Source organism: Nycticebus coucang, chromosome 11 (genome assembly GCF_027406575.1).
Source record: "Nycticebus coucang isolate mNycCou1 chromosome 11, mNycCou1.pri, whole genome shotgun sequence".
NCBI lineage: Eukaryota > Metazoa > Chordata > Mammalia > Primates > Lorisidae > Nycticebus > Nycticebus coucang.
The window spans coordinates 120,966,493-120,985,730 of NC_069790.1; the positions used below are offsets into that span (position 1 = coordinate 120,966,493).

The 19,238-nt window shown below is 56.6% G+C and overlaps 1 protein-coding gene across 10 annotated transcripts in view; it reads left to right on the forward strand.

Annotated features, from left to right (window-relative positions):
* Positions 1-19,238, forward strand: part of AGAP3 (ArfGAP with GTPase domain, ankyrin repeat and PH domain 3) — a 68,288-nt gene that overhangs the window by 26,989 nt on the left and 22,061 nt on the right. For 3 of the 10 annotated variants that reach the window (XM_053609675.1, XM_053609676.1, XM_053609677.1), the window contains exons 1-8: positions 9,878-10,882; positions 12,117-12,175; positions 12,398-12,485; positions 12,666-12,751; positions 12,923-13,064; positions 13,486-13,620; positions 13,774-13,901; positions 15,665-15,823. In XM_053609675.1, the coding sequence (XP_053465650.1) occupies positions 10,003-10,882; positions 12,117-12,175; positions 12,398-12,485; positions 12,666-12,751; positions 12,923-13,064; positions 13,486-13,620; positions 13,774-13,901; positions 15,665-15,823 (1,677 nt within the window). In that variant the 5' untranslated portion in view covers positions 9,878-10,002. Of the gene's footprint in view, positions 1-9,869; positions 10,883-12,116; positions 12,176-12,397; positions 12,486-12,665; positions 12,752-12,922; positions 13,065-13,485; positions 13,621-13,773; positions 13,902-15,664; positions 15,824-16,196; positions 16,418-18,288; positions 19,224-19,238 lie in introns of those variants that run through there. The other 7 variants (XM_053609678.1, XM_053609679.1, XM_053609680.1 and 4 more) reach the window with 4 other exon arrangements.

Below are 19,238 nucleotides of genomic sequence, written 5' to 3' on the forward strand. Positions count from 1 at the left end.
TTCAGGGTACTGCTTTGATATACAATGAAATGTTTACATTAAACTAAGTAACACATCCATTGCAATTATACTCATTTCTTAATAGTTTTTAAATGTACCATTGCATCATGCACATTAGGTGAGGTCCCCCCAAATACCCTCCCTTCTCCCATACCCCCCTCCCTCCCCTCTCTCATCTTCCCAGGATTTTTCATTGTTACCTATTTGAATCTGTTGCTCTTTTCTCTGCTGAGAGTTCTTTTCTTTTCTTTTTTTTTCTTTCTGTCTCACTTTATCACCCTCGGTAGAGTGCCGTGGCGTCACACAGCTCACAGGAACCTCCCACTCCTGGGCTTAGGAGATTCTCTTGTCTCAGCCTCCCGGGTAGCTGGGACTACAGGTGCCTGGCTATTTTTTTGTTGTAGTTTGGCCTGGGCCGGGTTTGAACCCACAACCCGTGGTACATGGGGCCGGTGCCCTACCCACTGGGCCACAGGTGCTGCCCTGAGAGTTGCTTTCTTTTATTTTTTATTTGAGACAAAGTTCTCACTTTGTCACCTTGAGTAGAGTGCTGTGGTGTCATAGCTCACAGCAATTTCAAACTCTTGAGTTCAAGTGATCCTCTTGCCTCGGTTTTTCATTTTAATAGAGATTGGGTCTCACTCTTACTCAGGCTGGTTTCGAACTGACTCAGGCCATCCCCCTGCCTCAGCCTCCCAGAGTGCTAGGATATGAAATGGGAGGAGTGAGCCACTGCACCCAGCCTGGGGTTGCTTTTGAGTCCCTTCTGTCCTGCAGCCAGCACCCTCTTCTCAAGCCCCCTTCTTATGTCCAACCTCACTAGACAGCTGTTAGAGGCACTCCCTCCAGCTCCCCTGACCTGGTATTGTGCTAACTCAGCACAGTTACGGCTGGCGCTGGGCAGTGAGGGCTGAGGCTTCAGAGGGAGCAGCTGGCCATGGGTGAGTGGGGTCTTTGGGATGGTTCCCAGAGCAGCACAGAGGAAGGTGTGAAGGTGGCCCAAGAAAGAAAGAGAGGGGAGACCTGTCTTTCTGGGGCTTGAGAAGGGGTGGACGGCTATTTGCAGATAGTGCCTTATACTCTGTTGCTGGATGTCTCTGGCTGCCTTCTGCCTGGTGTGGCCCTGGGATTGGTTGTACAGAGATACTGCTGGACAGACCTCAGGCCTGGATTTTCTTTTTTTTTGTGGTTTTTGGCCGGGGCTGGGTTTGAACCCACCACCTCCGGCATATGGGACCGGTGCCCTACTCCTTGAGCCACAGGCACCACCCAGCCCTGGATTTTCTTGCTGACCCAGAAGGGGTCCCACCACGGGCTTCTTGGTCTCCTTTGACTCTGCCTTGACCTTAGAACGTAAATTCCCAGTTGATGGCAGCTTTGCAGGTGGCTCTAGGGACCTCCTAGCCTTTCTAATCCTGAAGCCAAGGGTCCTGTGGGCCCCACAGTTGTTGCCAGGGTTACTGCCATCATTTCATGTTGATGGTGTGACCCTTGGGTCAAGGCTTGAGAGCTGCTGGGCTGACTAGGGCAGCAAGGTATAAGATTGGATTAAGATAAAAGTCTTAAACCCAGCTACCAAAAGCGCTAAAGTTCTGGTTCCATTTCTCAGTTGCTCTAAGATACAGGAGAACTAGGTTGACTGGGGATACACGGTGGGTGTTTGACAGGAAAATTATTCAGATCTGGCTGATAAACTTGAAGCATTGTGGGTGGCCCATGCCCCCTCCCTCGAGTGTGAGGCTGGGCACCTAGGCCAGGCAGTGCTCTGGCAGCCACCATCTGGGTGTGGGTGTGGGTTGCCAGCAGGGGCCTCGGTCAGAAGAAAACCTGCCAGGGAGGGGCTCTTTGAGAGGGGAATTCATTCGTCAGATGTCCCTGTGCTCTGCTCAGGATCTCCAGGGCCCTGGGAAGCTTTGATTCAGGAGGGCCATCTGCATTTCCTTGGGTCCCTTCTCTGATCGCAAGGCAGCCTGGTCTGTGTGTGATCTGTCCACACGCCTGCATGGCATGAACATTTGCCTGCCAGAAGGAAGTGTTCCAGGTTAGTTTCTGGGCCATGTACCACTTTCTTCCTGTGGGGAGCTGTGGAAGCCCCAGTCAATCCTTCGTACTTAATGTGGTTCGGGGCTGGGTGAAGGGGAGATGGGGGCAGGAGTTTTTTGGAAGGTCAGTGAGGAAAGACCTCAGGGAGGGATCTTCTGGAAGTAAAGTCCCTGTTAGGAAGGCCAAGGTTGGGCCAGCCAGATGTTGGTACCAGGATGGGTGGAAGGTGGGGGGCACCGCTTCAGAGATGAGCTCTGACCGAGGCAAGCTTTGGGTTTTGGTTGGCACCGTAACAACAGAGGTCTCACAGGCCAGAGTGACAGTGGCCAGCACTGGGGACGCCACAGGCTCCAACTGGCCAACCAATGGCCTGAGTTGAAATCACTTGCTGGTTGGTGACCTTCAGCAAGTCCCTTGCCTCTGTGCCTCTGATTCCTCATCTGTAGAATGGGGAGATTAATTGTACCTTTCTCAAAGAGCTATTATGGGGACTAAATGTGGGTTAATATGTATAAAATGCCCAGAGTGGGGACCACTGTAAGTTGCTGCTGTTATCAGGTGACCAGTGCTATCCTACCTGGCAGTTGTCTCAGGAGTCTGTGCACCCACAGTGGTGCAGGTGTTCTTAGGGGCCCCAGCCAGCTCTACACGCCCACCTCAGGGAACCTGGGAACCCAGCTCCTGCACGATAGGAGGCAGATTAAACATGAGCAGAGGGCAGAGGCAAGAGTGCTGTGAGTGTTGGAAGGAGCCCCCGGGATGTGGTGGGGCAGCACCCAAGAGTTGGCTGGGGTGAGCAGAACTGGGCCCAGTCAGAAGGTGGCCTCCCACACATGCCCTGCTGTTGTAACATCTGTCAGAAGAATCCATTCGCTTTTAAGCTTTTGTCCACTGGACTCTCAGCCCACCTGGTTCTTCGATAGTGCACCTGTGCCTTGCCGTCTCCTGCTCTGAGATCCTGAACTTACCATCTGCGCCTGTGCTCTCAGCCGCTCGGTGTCTGTAGTTTGTGACAGTGCTGCAAAATTAATGCAGCTATTTGTATACTCCATTGCATTTTCCCCAGAAGTAAAATACTTTACTTTTGGCTGGGTGTACAGCGGCTCACACCTGTAATATCAGCACTTTGGGAAGCTGAGATGGGAGGATTGCTTGAGGTCAGGAGTTTGGGACCAGCTTCAGCAACATAGCAAGACCCCATCTTCTACTGAAAATTAAAAATGTAAAAATTAGCGCCGGTCTCATATGCCGAAGGTGGCAGGTTCAAACCCAGCCCCGGCCAAAAAAAAAAAAAAAATGTAAAAATTAAAATAAATTAAAAAACAACTTTATTTCTATAAAAAAATATGAATCTAAGTGAAAGTGCTAGTACTTTGATAAGGAATGAAGATCTCATAAATTGAACGTATTTTAGAAGCACATTAGGCTGGAAGAGGCAGAGTTTTCACTCATGGTGGCAGAGCCTGAACAAGTGCCAGGATTCCAGATTCCCAGACCAGTGCTTGGGTCTCCGAGCTTTATTTAACATTATTTTCTGAGTGAGCACTTACTAAAGTGAGATGGGGCAAGCAGACAAAAGCCTCTGCTCCACCCCACCTATAGGCGATACGGCTGGCTTTAGGGGTTGGCAGTCAGGACTGGCACAAAAACCACCTAATATCCCTGGAACCCACCAAGGGCCCAAGTTCAGGGTATCTGAGAGCTCTCTAGTGACCTTGCCTTCCCCTCCCCAGGGATTAGCTGAGGGAGCGAAGGGGAGAGTGGGAAGAGAGAGCCACAGGGTCCTGGGCTCCGAGGATCCCAGACCACCCTTATTAGGACAGCCGATTTCCCAGCCTGGAAATGGCCTCTTTGCACCAAGCCTGACAGCAGTTTGTTTTCCTTTCTGTCCACTAACTCTGTGCTGGGCACATTAGTGGACGGGACAAGGGCCCTCTCAAAGAATGTCCTCCATCAGGCCTCCGGACCTTGTCCCATCTGCCCACATTCTAAGACCCTGACAGCACCTGGACACCACTTCTGCTCTGATCAGCGACAGTAGCTGCTGGGGCCTGTGGCTCAGCCATGCCTCATTTGGCTTGACTTTTCAAAGCTTGCTTTCCAGCAGTTCCTCCCTGAAGGGGAAAGGGTACAGATATGCACCATTCCACCCTGGAGGCTGGCCCTACACCAGGTACCCTGTACACTTCACACCATTTCTATTCTTCCCATGGCCTGAGGGGTAGGGCAGGAGCCTGCATGCCCCACCTTGGTACTTAGGGGGTTCAGGACCCAGACTGTGAAGTATGGCTGGGTGGGGGTGGGTGGGAGTGGTTCATGTCTATAATCCCAGCACTTTGGGAGGCAGAGGTAGAAGGATTGCTTGAGGCCAGGAGTTTGAGACCAGCCTAATAAGAGCAAGACCTGAGACCGACCTGAGACTGTCTCTACAAAGATAAAAAAAATCAGCCAGGCATGATGGTGGGCACCTGTAGTACCAGCTACTCAGGTGGCTGAGTTGGAAGGATTGCTTGAGCTAGGGAGTTCAAGGCTACAGTGAGTTATGATGACTGCACTCCATTCAGCCTGGGCAACAGAGAAAGACTCTATCTCAAACAACAACGAGCAATTTGCAGTATTACATGCCCCTGATTGCACTATACTCTTTCCTCATGATTTTGACCCCTTCCCTGCATTTCATACATTTTAAAATATTAATATTTTTAATAATGGTATTTCCCTTCAAAACTTAACACACAGTCCAGCTTAAGGGCTGTGTAACCTCAGGTGAGCCACTTCCCCTCTCTGGGCATTGGTGCCCTTGTCTCTAAAAAACGTGAGGATAGGGCAGGTCTTGATGGCTCACACCTGTAATCCTAGCACTCTGGGAGGACGAGTGCCCAAGCTCCTCCAGCTCAGTAGTTTGAAACCAGCCTAAGCAAGAGTGAGACCCTGTCTCTAAAAATAGCCGGGCATTGTGATGGGTTCCTGTACTCGCAGTTACTTGGGAGGCTTAGGCAAGAGGATCACTTAAGCCCAAAAGTGTAAGGTTGCTGTGAGCTGTGACACCATGGCACCAGGGCGACAAAGTAAAACTCTGTCTCCAAAGGAAAAAAAAAAAGAAAGAAAGAAGAAAAGAAAAGAATAAAACAGAAAATGTAAGGACAGAAGCAGAGCATGAGTTCTGAACCTGGCGTCCATAGTGGGACTTAAGGCGGCTGGGAACCTCCTGGAAACACCTGCACATTCATCCAAGTGTATATCGTTTTTTCTAGAGCCCATAGCTTTTTATCATTTCCTGGGCCTGTGGTAATAAAGCACCATAAAGTGGGTGGCTTAGACCAACAGAAATTTATTCTCTCACAGTTCTAGAAGCCGAAAGTCTGAGATCAAGGTGGGCAGAGTCTGTTCCCTCTGAAGGTGCTGGGGAGAGATCTGTCCCAGGCCTCTCTTCTTGGTTTGCAGATGGCCCTCTTCTCCCTGTGTCTCTTGACAACGAATTCCCTTTGTGAATGTCTCTGTGCCCAAATTTCCCCTTTTTATAAGGATGCCCATCATAACGGAGCAGGGGCCTACCCTCTTCCAGCATGACCTAATCTTAACTAATTACACCTGCAAGGACCCTATTTCCAAATAAGGGCACATTGTGAGGTCCTAGCAATTAGAACTCAGGGATTTCCAGCATCCACACTAAGGTCTCTTAAGGTCCTAAGGTCTCTTAAGGACCAGTCTAGGAACCATCCCTAGCTGATGTGAAACTGCTAAGGTCATGGACTGACCGCGTTCGCCTCGATGTCCCATGAGAAAAGCATTGGCGCTTACCTTCCAAGGAGTGACAGCTCCTTCTCTTGCTCATGGTGCCTCCACACTCACACAGCACAGCAGACTCAGCTGGGCAGGGCGAGGGTTGGGGATCATCCCTAGTTCTCAGATTAAAACCCAAGATTCATCATGCTTAAGCTGACTGTAGATGGTCACACAGCTAACAGGTGTCAGAGGCTGAACTTGATCCCAGCTCCCTCAGCTCTGCAGCGTGCATCTTGCTGGTGCACCACCAGGCTATTTAGGATCTGTGTTGTTTATTTTGCCTGTGACTTATCTCTTCAACACACTGGCCCAGCCAGGGACCATCTCTTTTAGACTTGCCTCTCTCCCCACGAGAGCAGAGGCCTGGGTGTGAAGTTCACACTCAGCAAAGATGTTCACGCCTTCATTTACTCAGGGAGGGTCACCATACACGCTCCGTGTGCCTGGCATTCTGTTAGGGGAGCATCAAATGCAAAAAGGAATATCTAAGAGTTGCATGGCGAGTGTCAGGTGATGTTGACAGTAGTCTCTGAGCGGGTCAGCCTTGTGAGGAAGGGATGTGGCAGCTGGGACCTGAATGACCTCACAGAAAGCAGATGTAGAAAGTCTGGGCAGAGGACAATCTCTGTGTGTTGGCAGCCTGGTGGCTGGATGGAGGTGGATCACAAGAACTGTGACAGATGGGAGGCCAAGGGGCAATGGGAGAGACTCAGGAGCTGACAAGATTCAGGAGCTGGAGTGTCAGTTGCAGGGCTTCTCTGGGAGCTGTATTAAGGGGCTGTTCCTCCTGGTGGCAGTGGGCTCCGTGGGGAGGGGTGGCTTCCCTGCTCCTGGGAGAAGGGAGCTGGCAAGGAAGAGCCCCCAGGATGGGAGCCAGAGTGGGAAGGAGAGATTGTACTAGACTTGTGGCCTGCAGCTCTGGAGTAGCTGCTGTGCTGTTTGTAAGGCAGGGGACCTGGGGGACAGAATGTAGCGGTCAGTGGCTGCCACACAGCAGCTTGATTGGCTTGCGTGGATAACCTGGTCAGCCTGCCAGCCAGGACGGTGGGGCAGTAGGGTAGGCAACCTAAAGACTGTTGTGCCTCTTCTCCCATCCCCTACCCACCTGGCCTCCCCAGCTCAAGTGGCCACCCAGGAGTCATCTTGCTAGTCTCTGTTCCCACACAGCGGGCTTCAGCACAGGGAGATGTTTTGCTGCCACCTTGTGGGCAGGAAGAACCTAAGAGTTCCTGGAGGGCTGGTATGGCTCTTAGGTCAAACCTGGCACTGGAAGAAGCCTGGGGAACCAGTTACACGCTTGGGCCTTCAGAAGAAAGCTAGTCCTTTCTGGTCTCTGAGAAGAAGGACAGTCACCACTTCCTGTGGGTTGGGTGAGTCGCAGCTGGGCACAGCCTAAGACTTATCAATGCCGGCCAGCATGGCCAGCAAACACTTGGGTGTAAAATAGGTACAAGGGCCTGCAGGTTCTGGCTCCAGAGCTGCCCTTTCCTTATCCTTAGTTCAGCCCACTTTCTGGACAGCATCACATCTCACACTGCCCAGTGGGTTTTCCCCACCCCAATATGGCCCCCTGGCACTAGACACACTGTGCTCACATGGGCAGGGCAACGAAGGCACAGGCCAGCTTCAGTGGCTGTCCAGCTTGGCTGCCATCAGGCATAGCTAGGGAAGCTCTTTCTCCTGACTTCCAAGCCCTTAGGTCAGCAGGGCTTGGTGGTTTGGTGCTCATCTTTGGCACTCATTGTCTCCATGGAAGCTGTGTTCACCCTGAACCACAGTGCATACTGTGGGCATCTGTGAGGGATTCCATTGTTAGTCCCCAGAAACTCCATGGAGCCTCTAGCCCCTAAGAGGAAAATTCAGCCTGGAGCTTCTGATAGACTTAAGAAACAAAGACCTGACGTGGGATCCTGTGTGGTCTGTATGTCCCAGCTTGGGCCCAGCAAGTAATGGCTGCATTGACAGCTATATTGGCCACACATCTTTGATGCACAGTCTTGTGAGAACAGAGACCTTATTCCTGACCCAGGGCTGATCCAGTGAGGAAGAGGGACGTATGCTTGCAGCTGTCCTCTGGGGCCTTTGGGTTGACGTTCTGAGATGTGTATGTGGGAGCAGATACCCTTCTCTGTCTAGTTTCTCTGGGTCAGGAAAAGTTTCTGGGGAAAAGGGGCAGGCAGGAGGATGCAGTTGGGTGAGGAAGAGGAAGATATTCTAGGTTTGGGAACTGACTCAAGCTGATTTCTGTAGGTGCAGTGGGACCTGGGAGCCTTTGTGTCCTCTGAGAATATAAGATGTTCTTTAGGGGACTGGGCATTGCTGCTTGCCTTCCCTGAGACTTGTGTTATATGTGTGTGTCTGTCTGCACAGCGTAGAGAGAGCTGGGGCTTTCTTCCTTTCTCATCCATCCTTTTCTCCCACTGAGAGCCAGCTGGGTTCTGGAGCATCCCATCCCCCTATTGGGCACCTTGTTCCCTGTCCCCCACTCAGCCTCCACAGACCAGCATCTATAGCTGCTGTTCTGTGCTTGCATTTTAATCAGCCTGTGATGGCCTTACTCTACTGAGGAAGAGCCATTCCCTATACGTGTGAAGGGACAGATAACACAAATAGAGAAGTCAAGGCAAAAAGATCTATACCTCCAGGACGTTGGGAAATGTGAGTCAGAATTCTTGCCTGTGTTTCTTGTCTCCATGTCTGCCCGTGGATCCTGGGAAGGGCTCTACTGCTAAACCATCTATTATTGGGGAAGGAGAGGGGGGGGTCTATTATACATGTCCTGGAGAGGAAGCAGCCATCTTCCCCACTGTTAATAACTAGTCCCATGAAAATACAGAATCACTCCAGGGCCTTTCCAGGCCTGGGAGATCCAGCCCAGGACTTGGGAGTTTCCCATGCTGGTTTCTGCAGGGAGCCTAGGAAGGAGAGGCCCTGCCTGCCTTAGGCATTCCCCCAGCCCCACAGGAATGTGCCACTTTTATCTCCTCCTTGGCTCTGTCCAGGACCATGGAATTCTAACACTGACACAGAAACCCTGGGAGTTGGGCTAGACTGGGAAGGGAGGAAACCTGGGAGTATTACCTCTCTGAACAAAACAAACCTGAGCCCCTCTCCCTTGCCACTCACTGCCTAAACTGGTTACTCCCCGTCTGTGGGAGGTACTGAGGAAGTTCTGGCGATTTCTTACTTTGTGGAGTATAGTAAACACTGGCCACACTGGCCTCTGGAGAGGACTGATGATTACAATGTAGCCTAAGTCACAGCAAGGGAAGTCCTTGCTCCCTCTCCCATGCGTTCTGGGTGAGCCCTGCAGCCCACATTCACCAGAGCTGAGAGAAGAGTGTTTTCATTTACCGAAAGCGTCAGGCTCCAGCCAGAACTGCAGTCTACCACTCCTGGGCCATCATCTGGAAGAGAGGTGACACCCACCAATAGCTTGGAACCAGAGACTTCAGGGCCAGAACCCTGGTCTGGGCACAATTAGCTTTTGACTTTTCTGCTGCGTTAGGCAGGATACTTAACTCAGTTCAAAGTGATGGGTATCTTCTGGATTTTATGGTCTCTGAGGACAGCCCAGTCATCAGCAGAAGCTGACTTAGCATCCAGCGAATCTAAACCTCAGAACATCTCATTCAAGTCCTTATTTTACAGATGAGACTGGGGCCCAGAGAAGGCATAAGACTCACCTCGTGACTTCCAGTTCAGGCTTTTAATAATTCTGGTCCTCCATGTTGTTGGCCCTTTTTCCTTTGGAGGAGAAAATGGCCCATTTTTCTCCAAAACGGGCCCCAGCGTGTGGTGTACTCAGGACTGTTATTTACTTGCCCTGCTCTTAATGACAGCTCTTCGCTTACCTGCCCAGTCCTAGGAGGAGCCCTGGGCTGGAATTTCCTGTTTTCTGAGGGCTTCCAGGGGCTGCCCCAGCAGGTCGGCTCCCCTGCGCCACCGTTCCCAGGTGTTCCAGGCCAGACTTGCCGCCTCTCCTGGCGGGGTTGGCTCCCGTCCTCTCCAGGTCTGGGCTTGCCGGCTTCGAGGTGGAGGAGTCGAGGGACTCGGTCGGCCAACTCCAGGAGACCCGAGGCCGGAGGTCCGTGCGCCCCGGCCGCGGCCCCGGCCTGGGCCCAGCCCCGCGACCCTCGCCATGGGCCTGGCCCTTGCCCGCAGGCCCTGAGCATGGAGCGGGGCTGGCCGCAGGTGGACAGCTGCAGCGGGGAGCGGCCCGGCGCCTGCCGCCGCGCCCTCAGCGTCTGCGACTCGCTGGACTTGCACGGCGCCCCCGCCGGTCGCGCTGCCGCCGCCCTGCAGGCCGCCCTGTGCGCCGCGCGGGAGCAGCCGGCGCGGCCGCGGAGCGTATGTTCGGGTGGCCCGGGGCCGCCGCCTGCCGGCGCCCGTGGCCTGCTCGGCCTCCTTCGCCCACGCCTCCGCCGCCGGGACCTGACGTCGTCGGGGCAGCCCGGTTCGCCCGCGCCCAGCCCCGTGCTGACCCGGCGCAGCCGCAGCCGAGGGGACCCGGCGCCGCGGCCGCGGCCCACCAGCATGACTTTCCTGGAGGTGAACCGCCTGGAGCTGGCGGCGGCCGAGGCTCCGGGCGCGGGCGCGGGACTGGGCCGTGCGGGCAGTGCGGGCTTCCTGCGCGGTGCGTCGCTGTGGAGCAGCCAGCGCTGGCAGGTGTTTCGCGGCGGCGGAGGGCGCGCAGCCGAGGGTCCCCGGCGCGGCTTGTCTGCGCTCAAGAAGAGCTTCAGCTTCCGCCTGCGCCGCGGCCAGGAGATCCGGCGCTCCGAGTCGGGGCTTTTGGCCCGGCCGCCCCGCGCTCGCACGCGTAGCGACGGCGACGCCAGCTCCCTGGGCGCCTTCCCCAGCCGCCGGGACCTCCTGGGCGCCGAGGCTCCGCGCGCTGCGCCGGAGTCAGGCCGCCCTCGCGCCGCCGCCGGCCTCTGGAGGCTGCTCACCAGCCGCTTCCGCCGGAGGGAGCCGGAGCCGGAGCCCGAGCCCGCCGCGCCGCTGTGGAGCCGCCGGGCAGCCGCGGCCCCTGGGCTCCTGGACGCGCCGAGCGGTAAGGGGGGTGGCAGCGCGCACCCAGAGCTTGTGAGTGTCAGTAGGGTACCTACCTGCTCGGTACAGTGCGGCGCCGGCAGAGGCTGGTTGAGCCTGGCCCAAGTGCAAGCAGCACCGTGTCTGGGTCACTGGCAGTGTCCAGAGGAGGTGGCAATGGCAGAGGATTGCAGGGCAGTGCAGGTGATAGCATTGCCCATAGCATCCTGGCATAGGAAGGGCCCAGGTTCGGAACTGGCCCTCCTCCTGTTCAGCAGATGCAGAATTTTGGTCCAAGAGAGGAGGCGAACTTACCACAGTCGCAGGGTTCTAGCCAGCCTGAGTGTTTTCTAGTTCCCAAGATGAGGTCGAGCTCTCTCCTCTAGCTGCCTCTGTGGGTGGGTTTAGGGACTGCTTGCAGACTGGTCTTTGAGACAACCTGGGGAACCTAGGAGGGGACACCAGTGCTGCCCAGCTGGAGAGGCTGGCCCAGGCCTGGGCCACCCAGAGATGGCGCAAGGTTGTGTGTGGGAAGCTGGAGGTTAGAGGCTGGCTGTGAGCGGGCTTGGGTAGCTTGAGGCTTTCCTTTCAAGGGACACTGCCTGAGTCAAGGGCTGAGACTGGACTGAAGTGGAGGGAGCTCAGGAGGTGTGTCTCTAGGGGACAGAGGTGGCATCCTCCTCTCTAAGGAGGAGCGTGAGGAGGAGGGCCGAGGGCCGGACAGGGAGGGGCAGATGGCTCCTGGTTCGACCTGCCCCTGGCAGAACAGGGCCAGGTGAGGCTCCTCCCTCTTTACCCTGGCTCAGGAATGCGGTGGGTGGCCCCACCCTGTCAAGGGTGAGCTGTTCCTACTTGCAGAAGTCTGGCCTGCCCCCCTGGCAGGTGCCCAGCTCTTGAGGCAGGTCTGAGACCTGGTGGAGTGGCCTCTAACCTAGGTCTGGTACCTGGGCCCTGGGGCACCAGGCTGGATATGGGGTGCTCACCTGCTGGAGTGAGAGGAGGAGGGATGCAGGTCCACATCTAGGTGGATTGAGCCCTCAGAGTCCTGTCCTGAAGACCGTCCTTACTCTGGTTACTTGGAAAGAACCTTCCAGTGTTTTCTGGGGAACTAGGGGTGAGGATTGGAGTTTCCTCGAGGAGGGTGCTGTCCTCTCGCTATGGCCTAGAGAGGGGCATCCTAGGTGACGCTGGCAGCAGTGGTTAGGACAGGTATGTATGCCGCCTTGGTCCTGATGGGGCGCCTCTGTCTCCCACAGACTCCTTTGTGAACAGCCAGGAGTGGACGCTGAGCCGCTCAGTGCCAGAGCTTAAAGTGGTGAGTGAGGCGCATGGAGGGTACGGGTGGGCAAGGCTGGGAGCGGGGCCTGGGCCTTGTTTTTCCTGTGACCGCCCCTTTCTTCTCTCACCGTGTCTTTCCTATTCCCTCTTTCCTGCCCCTTCAGCCTTGGCCTTAATCCTTCCTGCTCTGTTTTTGCCTTCTCTACCCAGTCTTCTCCATCATCTCCGCTGACTGCCACTCACCCTCTCTTCTCTGCAGGGCATAGTGGGAAACCTGTCTAGTGGGAAGTCAGCCTTGGTGCACCGCTATCTGACGGGGACCTATGTCCAGGAGGAGTCCCCTGAAGGTGAGGGTCACAGGTCCAGCCGGGGCTTGGAGGCTGGCTTTTTGCTTCCTGCCCCTCCATGGGGTCAGGGTAGGGGCCTCCAGCCCCATCCTTCTCAGCACTGCTCTCTGTATAGATTCCTTCTCTGTTGGCCTCCTTGGGCTCTTCTCATTTTGGTGCTGACCGTGCACTCTGTCCTAGGGGGGCGGTTTAAGAAGGAGATTGTGGTGGATGGCCAGAGCTACCTGCTGCTGATCCGAGATGAAGGAGGCCCCCCTGAGCTCCAGGTGATGCTCCTGCCCCACGGCCCTGGGCTGACCCCTGTGCCTGGAGCCCTTTCTCGAGCCGAGTACCGGGACTGGGCAAGGTTGCGTGTCTAGGGAAAGGGGTCTACCTGCTTGGTGTGGGAGTTTGCTGAGGCCCAGGCAAGGGTGCTAATTCTGCTTGGTCTCCCCTAGTTTGCTGCCTGGGTGGATGCAGTGGTGTTTGTGTTCAGCCTGGAGGATGAAATCAGCTTCCAGACGGTGTACAACTACTTCCTGCGGCTCTGCAGCTTCCGTAACGCCAGCGAGGTGCCCATGGTGCTAGTGGGCACACAGGGTGAGGCGGGGCCCTGCAGGAGCAGCAGGGGGCGGGAGGCCCCAGCAGGGGTGCATGGTGGGGGTGTCCAGGTATGAGGAAGCCACGAGCCCCCTACTCTTCCCGGTGCCGATGAGATCACAGCCCTTCTTGCCTTGCTGGTAATTGGAGGCCTTGTGCTTGCTCTTCCCCAGCTGAGTCTTGTAGGTCGCGTGACTTTTGTGTCCATATTTTTTGAGATGAATAAGCAGAGACTCAGAGACTTAGGGGTTGCTCATTTGTACTCACGCAAGCATGTCAGGGTTGGAATGAGGCCCAGACACCTGTGTTCTCAGGGCTGTGTCCCACTCATGGGCCCCACCCTGGGGCCAAAGGGCCCCCTCCCTCCACTGCCCCAGCTGCTCAGAAAGGTGAGTGAATCCCACCCTTCTGCCTCCAACAGACGCCATCAGTGCTGCTAACCCCCGGGTCATTGATGACAGCAGGGCCCGCAAGCTCTCCACAGACTTGAAGCGCTGCACCTACTACGAGACGTGCGCCACCTATGGGCTCAATGTGGAGCGCGTCTTCCAGGACGGTAACTCGGGAGCTGGGCCGGAGATGCTGGTGGGGCCAGAGGGGCTGTAGGAAGACTCCCAGGGGGCAGGGCGGTATGTTTTGGGGGGGAGGCGCTAAGCTGGGCTTTTCCCTTCTCCTCAGTGGGTCTAATTGACTCTGCTGTCCCCTGCAGTGGCCCAGAAGGTAGTGGCCTTGCGGAAGAAGCAGCAGCTGGCCATCGGGCCCTGCAAGTCACTGCCAAACTCGCCCAGCCACTCAGCAGTGTCCGCCGCCTCCATCCCGGCTGTGCATATCAACCAGGTGTGGTCAGCCACCCGTCCCACCGCCCTCACTTGTGCATCTCACCTATGTGTATCCCATCACCTCTGCTGCCGCCTCCTCACGCTGCCTGCTTTCCTCTGGCCTCCCAGCCTTGCACATGGTTTGAAAACATTGGCTCGAATTCCACTTAGCCTGCATGCTAGCCTTGGCCTCAGCTGCCCTGTGGTGCTTCCCCTTCCTGCTATGGCTTCCTGCTCTGCACCATTCTCACCCCAACCACTTGAGCAGAGATGACACAGATGTTCACTGTTGTTAACCCTGTCAGAGTTGTCTCAGGCTGTTTCCCACTGAAGCCATGCCCAGCAGGCACAGGGAGGAGAGAAAGTTCCTTTGGCTCTGTTCTACACTGGCCCTTAGAGAGCCTGGGAAGCATACGTAGGCCTGAGCCCCTCACCTCTTGCAGGTGGGTGCCTTCTCCTCTCGCCCACAGCCTGCGGTGCTATCCTCCATGGGAAGCAGTAGCTGATGGCCTCATGCCCACTAAGGACAGGATCTGCCTGCAGTCCTCTGGGAGTGTGTGTTTTAGGAGGGCATCTCTTGTCCTAAGAGGATGAATGGCTCTGGGTGCCATGTGGCATTTCAGGGCTGGCGGGTGGGGTAGTGCAGCTTCTGAGCCAGGTCCTACTAGTGTGCCCCCCATAATGCAACTGGGACACCTGTCTATTCCTAGGCCTACTGCCAGATTAGTTTATGGCCGTTGGCATATGCTCCATTGCTTGATCATAGTGGCATTCCCACCCTGCTGCTGTCCACAGATGGAGTGGTCACACCAGTGGCGACCGTGCTTTCTGCCAGTGGCCCATTATCTTTTCAAGGCCTTCCTGGAGGCAGCCAGCTTTCTGATAACAGCCTATTGCTTTATAGAGATCCTCCCCTTTAGGTCTTATGAAAAGGTGGCAGCATCCCACATAGGTAAAGGAGGAGCAATGTCTTTCTTCATTGACTTTGAGCAGCCAGGTCCTGCGCCGACAAGAGTTCAGGGTTGGTGGCCCTGTCTCGTGGGCATGGGTTGTGAGAGGCAGTGGTCTGGGTAGTGTGCCTCTTTTGTACTGGTGAGGGTACAGGGCAGATGACCCATAGGTCATCTGCTCTGGTGAGGGGGGGCTCAGGCCTCCTGGTTTTAGTGTGTGTGCTTCCTGCACAGACACTGCCATGCTCTGTCTCCATCCTGTGATGGCTTTTGTCTTTCTCCTTTCCCTCCTCTGTTCCTCATGGCTTATTCTGACTGGTGGTCTGAGCTCTGTTCTGCTCTGTCTCAGCTGTCCCAGAACCCTGCTCCCGTCACGCACATGCTAAAGGCAAATCTCAGCCTCCCCCAGCACTCTGAGCCCAATCTTGGGCCCCAGCACCCACCTCTTGGCCTCCTGCACCCCTGACATATGCCACTGACTTTAGGGTTCATCTAGGGCCACCCCCTAGCTCCTTCTAGACCACCTGCCAGCCAGGTTTGCACAATTCATTCACTTTCAGGCATTATCACTGATGTCTGTCTCTTAGCCTATGCCTCCTAATTTAGCTCCTTGGTTGGCCTAGAAGCAACCCTGCTGGGGCCCCAGGACAAAGGTGCCTAGTGGGGCATCCCTACCATGGTGCCAGCTAATCATGCTGGCCTCCAGGCTATGCTGCTTTCCCCATTATCACTTGTTGGAGCTGGCAGGCCCTCTCCCAAATCCCTATAACCCATGCCCTGGCGTCCACCTGTACCCCTCAGAGCCGCCCTCAGCAGCCCTCTCTGTCCTTAGGCCACGAATGGCGGCAGCAGCGCCTTCAGCGACTACTCATCCTCAGTCCCCTCCACCCCAAGCATCAGCCAGAGGGAGCTGCGCATCGAGACCATCGCTGCCTCCTCCACCCCCACACCCATCCGCAAGCAGTCCAAGCGGCGCTCCAACATCTTCACGGTACGTGACCTGCCCTCCTCCCCGCCCCGCTGCCTTCATGGAACCAGCAGGGCGGAGCGCCTAGCTCCTGGCCAGGAGGGGCGTGGGCAGCCCCAGTCAGGAAGATGCCACCTGCAGCCTCTCTCGCACACACAGGCTTCCAGAGGCTCCTTACTGGTACCCCCAGAATCTTCCAGATTGGTCCTCTGAGCCCTCAAAGGGGCTCCCCATTGCCACCCTCAAGTCCCCCATGGGCCTCCCCACCCTTGCTGTAGTCATTCACCCCCTGCGGCCTCCCACTCTCCTAGGCCCCTTAGGGTATCTGTCAGCTTGACGGGATCTTTGGACTTATCTGGCCTAACTCCCCTGACCCCCTTTGATTCAACAGCTAATGAACCGGCGGCCAGAAGGCTATTTGCCCAAGGCGACACAGAGGGTTAGCTGGCCAAGCTAGAGTCTGAGCCCAGGCCTCCCAGTCTGCCTTCCGGCTCTTTTTCCGTTACCCCACTGCCGAGGGGAAAATTCATGCTTTCCACCCACCGCTGTGATTGGTTTAACAAAGGCTTAGCCATCTTTTCCTGGGCTTCACCACGCTGCCTCGTTCCTCCCTCTCAGGTTTGTCCTGTCTCCTTGTGAGCTACTCACTTGACCCTCTCCACAAACCTCACACCCCATGCTGGGTCTGATGTGCCCTCCCTGCCCAGGGCCAGCCCCTCAGCCGTAGGTCCTCTGCACCTACTGTCTCTCCACTCTCTGTTCTGATATATGACGCCCACTCAAACTCTAACCCTCCAGCCGGGCTGGGGTTGGACTGTTCCAGGCATCTTGGGCCAGACAAAGGTGGGTGAGCCGCCTGTGTGGATTGTCACCAGAGCACCTGCCCTTTGCGTCACTCACTCCATGGGTCTCTTTCTGAGAGCAGGGCTTGGCTCTCAGCCTGGGCCTGAGTTCACCCAGCCAGGCCAGACTCTCAGGACCCTGCCTAGGCAAAGCCAGTGTGCCCAGGCTCTGCTCGTTCATTCTCGCCTCTGCCCCGCCCTGAGCCTGCCAGGTGTTCTCTCAGCCGCCCATGCTGCCCAGCCCTGCTGCTGCAGACAGCTACTGCTGTGCATGGCGCTTGCTCCCCGCTGACCTGCCCAGGCTCACGGCTTCGTGTTTCTGTTCATGCTCCTTGGGACACACAGAGTCTTGGTGGCCACCTGCTTGTGCTCGTGCTGCTGCTGCCACTGCTGCTATGGAGTCTTTGGGTGCCTGTGCTCACGGTGACCACCGCAGTGCCCGGGCACCCTGCTCCCTGACATGCGCCTCAGTCATTTGCTGCCTCAGTTCCATTCTTAACCCTCCACCCCTGCGGGCTAGCTCTGCAGGGCTAGCTCCTCAGGGCACCTGCCTCCCTCTCCACCCGCCTGCACCCAGCTCCATGGCCTCCTCGCCACGGCGCCTGTGCCCTGTCATCCTGTGCTCTCGCTGCCTGCCCGCCTGTGCTGCCTCCCTCGTCATCCTTGCTCTGTGAGCTCACGGCACGACTTTCCCTGCAGGCCTTTCCATTCTCTCCATCTTCACAGTGGCACCTTATTTTTTCTTTCCATTGTTTCTGTGGTGACCTCACTTGCACCCTCGTCCCCGAGGTGGCCTCAGGCATGTCCGTTTCTATGGGTGTATCTTGGGACCTCCCTTCATCATTGCTGTCGGGGCCACCCCTCTTCTCCTCCATCATCCTCCCTAGCAGTCACACCTGCTCCAGGGTGAGCCCTTGTGTCCTACCTGCTCTGATGACTCCCCCCACCGGACATGGTTGTGATGCCCCTAGTCCCCTCCTCCGTCACTTCATGTACTCATTTTGTTGCCACTCTTGACCCTGTTCCCATCTGTGTGGGGGAGGTGCCTCTCTGGGCCCCCTGGGGTCCTCTGGTGGTTGGGGGCCTCTTGGCTTATAGCCTGGCTGGGGTGGGCTGCACCCCATTTCCCCCAACCAGCTCTTCTGTGTGGGGACACGGTGGCAGCGGTCACATCCACCTTCCTCCTCCCTGGGCTGAAAGGACAGAGGGCTATGGCAGTCGGGGCTATGGAGCCCAGGAGGGGACCAGGAGGCAGCTGCTGCCTATGGAGCTGCTGGGCAGCAATTCACTCTCCGGCCTCTCTTTGCCCAGTTCTCCCTGCTCCCTTTGGCTGTGCTTCCTCCCACGCTGCAGTTGTGGCCCTTTGTCCCCTTGCTGTGCCCTTGGCTCCTGACAGCCTGGGAGAACAGGAGAGACAGGGCCTGGGCTGCTGAGTGGCAAATGTTCCCTACTGAGATGACTGCTGGGCCTGCGTCTGCCCAGCAGGTGCAGCCGCCGCCGCCTCTCCTCCTCATCCTCCTCCTCCTCCTCTTCATCCCGCTGCTGCCGCTCCCCAGGTGCCTGGGTCTCTGCCCTCACCAGTGCTGACCAACTTGTGCGGGGCTTAAGTATAACTTGCCAAAATCTTTATTCTTTCGATATTTGCAGATATGTGCCACTGTTTCCAACTTTTCATCAACAAAAAGGCCTTTCCAACTCCTTCCAAATTAGAAGACCAGGTGGTGACACACAGCACCTCTGGACATTCCCCCTGTGCGGGGCCGGAGGCGGGCCGGGCCCTGGGACTGCTCTCAGATGAGAAGCGGCCGCTGAGCTCCCCGCTCCAGAGACCCACGGGAACCTTTGTAACTAACCCCACCCCCAGGGAAGGCTAGGAACGCTGGAGCCCGCGCTGGGGGCTACTGGGGGACCAGGCCCGGCTGGACGCTGCGCCAGGCTCGCTGCATGGAGAAGAAGGGAGCTCGGCCCCACACCCGGCGCTGGCCAGCGCGACGAGGCCCACAGGGGCTGGGGAGCCCAAGCCTGCCCAGCCCAGCTGCTCCTGGGGGGAGCTTTCCTGCCCCTCCCTCCTCTGCTCCTTCCTGCATGGACTTCTGCCGTTCCTGTTCCTGCTCCTGCTCCGGAAGCCGCCGCCACCACCGCGCTTGCCTTGCCCCCTCTTTCTGGCCTCCCCCTATTTCCTAGGATCCGCATTCGGGTGGACTCTGCCCCAGGAGCTTGATAGGGCGCAGGGCCTCTTCTGGCCTCTCTCCTCTCTCTCTCCATCCACTGTGCCCCTCGGGCCATGCCGATGTGCTCGGCACCACGTGCCGTGTGGTGTCTGTGCCGCCGACGGGCTACCTGCCCGCTCACTTCTGGACTTTGCTCTCCCCGGTTGTCGTGCCCTGTGCTCCCAGCCAGCCCTCTGCCCCACCGTCCAGCTCTCCTCACCCCTCCCTTCTCTTAGGCCCCAGCCCCCTGGGCTGCGTGCTCCTCGCACCCTTGGTATCGTGTCCTTGCTCTTTTGTAAGGGGCGGGCCCAGCTCAGTGACCTGTGCTGCTCTGTATGGTGCCGTGTGTAAGAATAAACCCGTTGGAATACTCGTGGTCTCAGTTCC